Source organism: Cebus imitator, unplaced genomic scaffold (genome assembly GCF_001604975.1).
Source record: "Cebus imitator isolate Cc_AM_T3 unplaced genomic scaffold, Cebus_imitator-1.0 Scaffold540, whole genome shotgun sequence".
NCBI classification, from domain to species: domain Eukaryota; kingdom Metazoa; phylum Chordata; class Mammalia; order Primates; family Cebidae; genus Cebus; species Cebus imitator.
Window position 1 is genome coordinate 1,088,455 of NW_016107855.1, and position 10,088 is coordinate 1,098,542.

Genomic DNA, 10,088 nt, shown 5'->3' on the forward strand with positions numbered 1-10,088 from the left:
ACTTCCTCTTACAACCATTACCTGCCTTGGAGATTCAAAACATACATGTACATGTAACAGACTCCGTGATCGGAGTCTCCCCAGTTTCACTTTGCTTTTCTCAATGTTTCCCAAACACTTTAGGTAATGATATTATTCCCCTTCCTCTCCTTCAAGGAGGCAGCACCTATTAGCATCCCCACAGAAGCAGAGGGCCACAAAACCCACATTGGGAAGTGCTGCCCTGGAGTGAGTTACCTCTGGATATTCTTTGAGGAGGGGAGGAAACCCCAGCTTCCCTCTGCAGACTTAAGAAGCTTAAAGTTTTTCACAAAGAGCCTGGCTTTTAAGGTGCTCTAACATCAAGCCGAAGTGTGACCTTGGGCAAGTCACTTCCCCTTTCCTCAGAGGGATAAACAGTACCTCTTACTTGACCCTGGTATGTGAGTCAGAGATGCACCTGATAGTCACTTTTTATCCCTTACCACTGGGCCAGCCACTCTACATCAGTGAGCAGGCCCACGTGGTACACTGGGAGGGCCAGGTACAGCAGGAGGCAGAGAGCACCTTGTATGTGGAGGAGACCTGGGCCAGGGACACTGGTGTCTATACCTGCCAGGCCACCCACCTTAGGGCACTGGTTTGGCCACCACCCATGTCCACGTGACGCGAGGTCCTCGTGTCTCCTCTACCTCTTCCTAGCTCCCTCCCTGGCTGCAGGCATCTGGATACGGAGCAATAGGCAGAATCAGGGTACCTGTGGGAACCTCAGTGTTTCTGACGCCAGTGAGGGGCCCCGCAGTGCAGAAGGCGCCTTCTCATTCATTCTCTGCACTCTCCCATTCCGTCACTCAGTTTTTGCCGCTCACTTGAACCTCAGCCTCACTCCACGCCTTGGCCTATTTTGAAGGCCATCCTTCAATCCAGCCTTCACCTTAGCCCCAGGCCCCACATCCACAGTTGGGCAAAGCAAGGGCCAGTGGGTCTTTGGTACTTGAGAAGGGTGCCCAGAACCAGGAGTGGGCCACCCAGGCCCCAGGATTTATTCTTCAGAGATCCCCGCCACTGGCAGAAGTCCTCAGTAAAGACCCACCTTCCCTCTCCCAGAAAAACACAGAAGCCACGTAAACAAAGTGCTGCATGTTCTTTTTAGTTTCCATACATTGTCTGCCCCAGAGTGAGGAGAAGTTGATCTCCTTCACATTCACCACAGATTGCAGGAGGGAAGCCTGGCTCCCCACAACTTGCTCCTTCTCCAGCCATGCCCCTCTCAATTAAAACAATGCTTTCTAAAGTACATTCTGCAGCCTGACCTGTCTGTGAGGTGAGAGGTATGGGAGAAACAGACGCTTGGTCAAAGAGGTTTGGGAGATGCTGGATTCTTAGCGCCCTTCTTGTAAGTTTGCAACACACATTGGCAAATGAAAGGTTCTGAGAAGTCACGCAGGTCGCTGATCTGTTTAGGTGTCCCCAAATAAGTTGGCAACCAATCATGCCCACTCTTGGACATTAGTCCAATAAACTAATGTATCTCAGCTGTGCTTTGCAAAAAGCTTTTCTCGAGGCTCCCGGGTGACCTGTCTGACCAGGGCTGAAGAATCAGCACAGCGCAACCCTAGCCTCACCTCTTCCCCTGCTTGGCTGGGGAATGGAGAAACACAGTCACCTCTGAACTTCTAAAACTAGAAAAGGAAGGAGACTGTACTCAGGGGAATGCAGAAGGCAGTCTGGATGATGTCACTATAGAATGACTGATGAAAAATGCAGATTGACTGTTCTGACACTGGCTTAGGGCCTGGGCTGAAGGTGGGGACCTTGGGCAAGGCCCTTTGACTCCCGTGATCTGTTTGCCCTGTTCCCAATGAGGAATAGGAACCTGCTTCAAGGATCTTATGAGGACAGGGGAGGGAGGGATATGAAAAGCCTTTGACGCAAATGCTCTATGCAGGAGAGGAGTTATAATTATAGTCTCCAGTAGACCTGAAGCTTCCTGAGAAGAATCTGAAATCCACAGACTACCAGGGCTGAACGACCTGCTGAGGTTGGTTCTCTGGCCACACCTTGTCACCGATGGGGAGGCTGAGGGCCAGGTAGTAAAAGCCTGGGCCTGGGATCAGGGGCAGTAGGAGGAGGAGTTAAGGCAGAAAGCAGGAGTGAAAAAGGAATTAAGCAGGTGAGGGCCAGGGAGAGGAAGATTAAGTCAGGAAGATTACATCACAGACCTGACCTTCCCAGAGCCTGAGGAGAGAAACAGAGCAAAGGATGACAGATGAGATCTAGCTTTGACTCTGGGAGCTGCTCTGTGCCTCAGTTTCCCATATGTTCAGGGATGAGGTTCCAGCTCTGACAGATGAATGGATTCCGATCACCAAGCTGGCCCCTGGGCCCAGGCGGCACCACGACTGAAGGGCTAGGAGGGCTGAGGGGATGCACCTTGCCTGGTGAAGGAGGAGGAGCTCTGGCTACTGCCCCGGGTGGACTCGACTCTGGCCCAGGAACGGTGCCTCAGCTTGGGAGGCTGCCTGGCCCTGTCACCCTCAAGGGCCTTCAGAGACCCCTTCCCTGCCACTCACCTTTCCCACTCTGATTTGCAGGGTTTGTCCACATTCCCCTACTCTGGCCTTCAGACAATCCTAGAATGGGACACTGCAGTGACTAAGAGTCCCCCCACCATGTTAGTGCAGGAGTACAGTGAGACTGTGAGCAGGCCAGTGCTGAGTTAGAACACCTACAGGAAGTTGAGAAGTCAGCCAGTTGGCAGCAGAGCTGACAAGCTGAGACCAGGGGCTGTCTCCTTTTTGTCAAATGGCCATCGTGACGCAGGCTGCCTCTGGGAAAGCCTCGGAACTTCTCAGATTGGGACAGAGGCCGAGGGAAGGAGGAAAGGTCTTCTCTTGCTTATTCCCTGGGCCAACTCAAGGGAAGATGCTTCTCGGCGCCTCCAAAGCCTGACGGGTGATTCTGTGTAACCCAAGACCCCCTGGGCTCACTGGGCACACACCCTGGCTCCCCATCTCGCTCCCCGCCTTGTTCCTTCCTGGAAAAGAACTGAGAGGCTCCTGCTGTCTTCTCCGGAAAACCCTTGGAAGAAGCTGTGACTTCAGGTGTCGTGGTGGGCCTAGGCCCTGCACCCTATGTGGCGACGAAGGAGACCTCAGTGGGTGTGACAGGGGCCAGGGGGAAGGCAGGCGACGCATTGGCCCCGAGGACCCGGTACAACAGCTCCTCCTTCTCCTGCTGGAGCTGTTGTCGCAGCTGTGCCTCCTTCTCCAGGGCCTCACGCGTGAGAATTAGGTCTTCCGAGAGCTGCCTGTAGATGCAGACAGAGCCCAGGGTGAGCAGCTGCCACAGAGACCCACCCATTCCTCCAGGAAGCCTTCCTTAGATGGACCGGCAGCCTGCTGCAGGGCCCCCACCGCCCTCCTGGTTTGCCTGCACACAAGCGGCAATTCAATTGGTTGACCAAGGAGCATGGGCCTCACAGACAGGCAGGCAGTGCTGAGCTGCTCCAAACCTCTGCTCCACTACTTAGCTGTACAATGCTGAACAAGTTATTCATTCTCCTTAAATTTTGCCTCCTCATTTATAAAATGGGAAGAAGAAGAATAGGACCCAGCTCTTAATTTTGAGGATTAGATGAGAAAATAAATACAGTATTTAATAAATTATGTCTGACACATGACACTAGCTGTTATTTACTGAGCTCTAAGAACTGATTCATTCTACTTAGGCCTGGTGCACGATGAATTTCCTGTTTCCTCTTCCCCATATTGGGCTTTCCCACGGAGTCCACTCAGCCAGGACGGAGACAAACAGATACTAATCAAGGCATTGGGACTTTGGTTTCTGGGCAGAGCTGCTCCCTTGGGTTTCCCGACTGTCAGGGAAAGGAGGAGCCGCATTCTTTAAATAGGCCCCGAGCCCATCTGCCAGTCATTCCTCAGGCCCCTCTAAGGCTCTCCCAACCGGAAATTTTGGCAAAAAGGGTGGAGACAGGAGGAAAAGAAGCAGGAAGACAGCTACCTTGACAGGACCACCTGGTTGCGGCTTCGGACATGGAGGTCCTCATTCTCCTGTTGCAGGGTTGTGATTTTTTCCTCCAATATCAGATTTTTCTCTTTCTGTAACAGATCACAATGAGCTCAGAAAGCTGCCAAACTCACACTGCATGATATGTGCTATCAGGTCCCTCTTATCTGTGGTCACTGAAAGCACCAATTCATTCTAAACTAGACGTTACATTTCATGGAGGTATATTTTTTAGCAAAAAATAAAACTAAAAAGCTAACAAAGGGCTGCTGACTTTTTGCTACAGGAGAATGTTAAAAAAAATTACAGTCCTGACCATCTCATATCACCAAGAGTTCATGGAAGAAAGAATACCTTTTGTTCACCAAAAGTCAAAAGGATATGATCTATATAAATAAAATTAAGATTGTTATGTGTTTCCACAAAAATGGTTGAACAAAACCTACAGGGAGTGTCTGAGATGATCTGATTAAAATAAAGCCCCGGGTCATGTCATGTGAACATGTGACCCAAGCCCCCAGGGCTCACTGGGCACCCACCCTGGCATCCCATCTCACTCTCACACGCTTTCCTTCCTGAGAAAAGAACTGATGGTGATATGGGATGATAGTACCTGTAAGATTTTTTTTTTTTAAACGTTTTCCTGTGGCAAAATGAAAAGTCAGCAGCTTTTGGTTAACTCCTTAGTTTTACTTTTTAAATTATAAGTTGTACGGCACACAGGGGCCAGCGAGACTTCTTCTGGAGCAACATAATCTCCGCTTAGATTCAACCCTAGGGTTTCTGAGGCTTCTGTCATCCCGTGACCTCAGTGCTACTGCCCTATATCACCAAAGCTACAGCAACGTCAGTAGCCACGAAAGGCACAGGACTCAGATGATAAGGAGCCACTGCTTGACCCAGCCTGGCCACAGACCGTGCTCAGTGGTCAGCACAGGTGGCAAGTCAAAGCTGGAGTGGACCAGGCTCTGCAAACCATCTCCTCTCTGAAAGCTTTATAAAGGAAATGCCCAGAAAGCAGGACCTGAGGCTGCAACCCCCAGCCACTCCCAGCCACAGACCACTGTTTCCATGAGGATCAGCCGCTTGTCCAGCTCATGAATACGCTCATTCTTCATCTCGATGACAAAGTGTAAGCTCTCCAGCTCCTGCTCCCAGAACTGGTTGGGGCTCCCATAATCCTAGTCAGGGACAGAGTGACCCCATTAGGCCAGTAGGCTACATTCCTCCTCCCCATTCTGCCAGCAACTCATTGTTGGACTTTCACAAGTCACCCACCTTCCTCTCTTAGCCCATGTTAAGTGCTTAATATGCTTTATCTCCATTTTTCCGAATAACACCTTTTGACACATGGTCTAGCCCCTTTACAGATGAGGAGACTGTGGTTCAGACAGGTTGAGTCACTTTTGCTAACTGGTAGGTTTGCTATATACACCTAGTGCTCTCTGAATCCAGAACGTGAGTACTTTGCTACTCCAGATGCTGCTCTCTAAGTCTTAATTCTCCCATCAGAGAAATGGGAACTCTTTTATTTCCAGGCCCTTGTGTAGGTAAGAGTGTCAGGTCGGAGGCTTGTCTTTGAAGAGGAGCTGGTCTTTCCTGTTGCCTGGCCCTGACCTCCCTGGAGATTCGAGGAGGAAAGACCCCCAGGGTGCTGCTACTTACCTGAATATGCTTCTTATAGTTTTGACTCAGAATGGACTCCTCCACCCTCTTCATCTTAGCCTGGAAAGCCTCCAGCTGTGAGGTCAGTCTGGCTATGGTCTCCTGGAGCAAGGAGTGGGACAGAGACAATCAAAGCTTGCCTCATAAATGGTGTAGGTGAACTTCACCACATCCCAGAGGGAGAACAGTTTTGGGTTATTCAATCTGTCTTTGATTTACCCTACACGACAATGCAAGATCAACATTCTTTGACCACTGCTTGAAATGTACAAGCCCTTACAGTGCAGAATTGCACACCAAAAAGAGAAAGAAAGAAAGACAGAAAGAAAGGAAGGAAGGAAGAAAGGAAGGAAGGAAAGAAAGAAAAGAAAAGAAAAAAGAAAAGAAGGGAAGGGAAAATAAAAGAGAAAGAAAAGAAAAGAAGAGGGGAGGAGAGAGGGAGATGGAGAGAGAGAGAAGCATACCAGCCCCATCTCTTGCTGTAATGCCTTTAATGCCTCCCCACACTGTAGGGGACAATGTCCTGGTATAAAAGGTCATTGTTAGTGTGGCATTCAAAACCTATCCAAACCAGGCTCAGTGAATTTTTCCAAGCTCACCTCTCACTGCTCCTTCCATACATCCTCTCCTGCAGCCAAACATCACGACACTCCCCCAGCTGCAAGCTACATTCTTAGCTCCACAATGTTTCCCTGCCATGAACTTCCTCCACCTGAACCTTGACCACTACCATTAGAATAGAGCACAACCCCTTAAGTTGGCTCACCAGCTTGCACTCTGGCCCTTGCTCACCTCCTTAGCCTTAGTCCCCTCTCCCACTCAAACCCATACCCCTGGCATCCTGGACATCTTTCAGTTCTTCAGGTACCCCATATTTTTCCTTTTTCCTCTATATCTTTGAACACATTGCTTTTTTTCTGCCTGGGGCAGCCTTCCTACCTGTCTTTACCAAAGAATTCCAACCCATCCTTCAGATTCCAGCTTAGATCTCACTCTCTCTAGGAAATCTCTCCTGTATAGCCACATTGAATCAGATGCTCCCCTTCATGCTTCCACAGGTCCCCGTACATCCACCCATGAAGCTAATCACACTGTGACACCTGGCCCATGTCTCTCCAAGATCTTCCCAACAGTCCTTGGAAAAACAGACCCATCTCCATCTCAAACCCAGTCCTCTTGAGCTAATAGCCTGGTTACCACATCCAGGGGCCTGGATACACAAAAGACAATCACTTCAGTCCCTCACTCCTAGGTGCAGGTAGTCAGTTTTGGCTGCCTTGGGACTCCATGCTGCTTTCCCACTGGTCCTCCCTGACCCTCACCAGAGACTGACACGACCCAGCCCCACTCACCTGCTGGGCAGCACTGGCCTCCTGGAAAGAGTGGGCGAGTGCTTCTTTCTCTTGTTCATATGAGGCCCGGAGGACTGTAGAGGAAGGAGAACTCCATAAGCTCAGATATTTCTCCCCAAAGCCTTCTGGCAGACCCCTTGATGGCCAGAAAGGTCCAGATGATCACCTGGGGTCCACAGAGGCCAGGAGTCTGGGCATGGTCTTATTCATCCTTCTATCTCCTAGGCTTGCTTGGGGGCTGTGCCAGAAATGTACTAGGTATTTAATAAAAACTCATGGAAATTGAAATAAAGTATATGCTGGGAGGAACCCTATCAGATTAGGTTCCTCACCTCACTAAGGCTAAGATCCAAAGATCTTGCAGCAAGCGTGTTCACCTAAGGCCACCTCAGGCCATGGAAAATGTACAGGACAATGCTTTGTAAACTGGATTAGCCAAATCACAAAATCATTAAATCCTGAGTTGTCAAAGCAAAGCACAAAACTGTGGTAACTACATTAGATGATATGTGGCTAGGAAATCCATCTGGTCCTGGTTCTGCTTCTCCAAAACTAAGAGACCTTGAGAAGATCACATCAAATATCTAAAAGTCCTGTTGCCTCAACTGTGAAACGGGATCAATAAACTGAGTCTGATTGTCTCAAAGGGGTCATCTGAGAATCACATGAGAAGAATGTGCAAGGGCTTTGCAGACAGGGCAGTGCTGTACAGAGATGAAATTATCATCATTCCCCAAATCAATACAGTTGTATGTATCATCCCACCTCCTTCATAAAGTTCCTTTTGGAAAATTCCAACCTTGTCTCAGCTAAAAAAGGACAATAGGGAACTGACAATCAATGGTCAGAATGAGAAATAGAAATGAAGGGAGAGGAAAGTTTAATACAGCCAAAGGGCCAGGTATATGGCAGTGATGAAGGAAATAATGTTCAAGGCTGGGCATGGTGGCTCATGCCTGTTATCCCAGCACTTTAGGAGGCTCAGGTGGGAGGATCATCTGAGGTCAGGAGTTCGAGACCAGCCTGGCCAACGTGGCAAAACTCCGTCTCTACTAAAAATACAAAAATTAGCCAGGTGTGGTGGGGCAAGCCTGTAGTCTCAGCTACTTGGAAGACTGAGACAGGAGAATGGCCTGAGCCTGGGAGGTGGAAGTTGCAGTGAGCCGAGATCATGCCACTGCATTCCAATCTGGGTGACAGACTCTGTCTCCGAAAAGAAAAAGAAAAAAGAAAAAAATAATGTTCAGCAATATAACTGTGGTAGAGTAGTAAAAAAAATTGATAATAATAATCTTATAGAAATTACAGCCTTAACCTTTTTTAAATTATTGGCCTAATTTGTTAATTTGTCTATCAAGACAGGTTCTGGTTTCAGCTAAGATGAAGGAAGCACACTCCATCCAGTTTTTCCCACTAAATATAGCTATGAAATGTGGACAGAATGAATTCTGCAGTTATTTGCAGACTGAAAAGTAAATGGTAGCAGCAGACTGAGCAGGAAGACCAGAATTTGAAGTACCACTGACCCAACAGATTTAAACAAACCCAGAATCTCATGTATTTCAATATTTAAAATGTCCAGGATACAACTCCAAATTTGTCAGCAAACAATACAAAATTACTCAGCATAAAAAGAAGCTGGAACTCCTCCACCCCCCGAGAAAAGATATTCAACAGATGCCTACACTGAGATGCTATAGATGTAGGAATTATTAGCAGAGTTTCTATGGTAACCAGTATAAAAAGACTCCAAGAAGTGTGGGTGTACTGCCACTGACAGAAAGAAGGAAAAAAAATGGAATGAGATAAAAAGAAAGTAAGAGTGAATCCACTCTTAGGAATAATAGAAAAATAGAAAGTCTTAGCAAACGGAGTTATTAAGAAGAACCAAAGGGAAATTTTAGAATGAAAAAGTACAATGAGTGAAACAAAAACTCACTAGGTGGCAGAATGGGATGACATAAGAAAGAGCCAGAGCTTCAAGATAGATTAATAAAAATTATCAAATCTGGACAACAGAGAGGAAAAAAAGATTAGAAAAAAAATAAGTAGAGCTTCAGAGACCTGTAAGATAATGCTCAAATATCTAACATTTCTATCATCACAGTAAAAGAATAAGAGGAAAAAGGGTGCAGTACAAAAAAAAATAATTTTGAAGAAAGAATGATTGAATACTCCACAAACTTGCCAAAACATAAACCTACAGATTAAAGAAGATCACTGACCTCCAAAGTAAGCTCAAAGAAATCCACACCCAGACACGTCATTTCCAAAAGCTAATGACAAAAAAAAAAAAGATGTGGAATGGAACCAGATAAAAATGGTACACTACATATAGGTAATGACAGCTTGAATAACTGTGTGTTTCTCATCAGAAATCTTAGAGACTAGAAGATTAAAATTTAAAAACTGCTGGAAAATACAAAACCAAAACAATAAGCCCAGAATCCCATATCCTGTGAAAATATTCTTCAGGAAGGAAGACTAAATCAAGACTTTCTCAGATGAAGGAAACTTATAATTCATCACCAGCAAATGTGCTCTAAAAGAATTGCTAAAGGAAATTCTTCAAATGAAACCAGAGGGAAACTTGAAACTTCAAGAACGTAGGAAGAGTAAAAGAATGAGTAAAGATCTAGGTAAATATAATAGACTATTCTTCTTAAGTTCTTTAAAATATGATTGATGATTAAATGCAAAAATCATGACCTTGTCTGATGGGGAATTAGATGTATGTAGATGTAATATATGAGATAAATATAACAAAAACGGGGGAGAACAGATGGACCTACATGATGGTAAGCTTTCTACATTTCATTTGATGTGGTAAAATAGCACTTCTCGGCCAGGCGTAATGGCTCACACCTGTAATCCCAGTACTTTGGGAGGCCAAGGTGGGCAGATCACTTGAGGTCTGGCGTTTGAGACCAGACTGGCCAACATGGCAAAACCTGGTCTCTACTAAAAATAAAAAAATTAGGCCTGCTGGCAGGCGCCTGTAATCCCAGCTACTTGGGAGGCTGAGGCAGGAGAATTGCTTGAATCCAGGAGGCGGAGGTTGCA

The 10,088-nt window shown here is 46.9% G+C and overlaps 1 protein-coding gene across 1 annotated transcript in view; it reads right to left on the reverse strand.

Moving 5' to 3' along the window:
* Positions 1–970: 970 nt before the first annotated feature.
* The window catches only part of CCDC69 (coiled-coil domain containing 69), a 54,212-nt gene continuing 45,094 nt past the window's right edge, over positions 971–10,088 (reverse strand). Inside the window, exons 5-9 of the mRNA XM_017515024.2 lie at positions 7,026–7,099; positions 5,674–5,775; positions 5,070–5,189; positions 4,003–4,100; positions 971–3,289 (exon numbers count right to left, since the gene is read on the reverse strand). Of these exons, the coding sequence (XP_017370513.1) occupies positions 3,112–3,289; positions 4,003–4,100; positions 5,070–5,189; positions 5,674–5,775; positions 7,026–7,099 (572 nt within the window). The 3' untranslated portion in view covers positions 971–3,111. The remainder of the gene's footprint in view (positions 3,290–4,002; positions 4,101–5,069; positions 5,190–5,673; positions 5,776–7,025; positions 7,100–10,088) is intronic.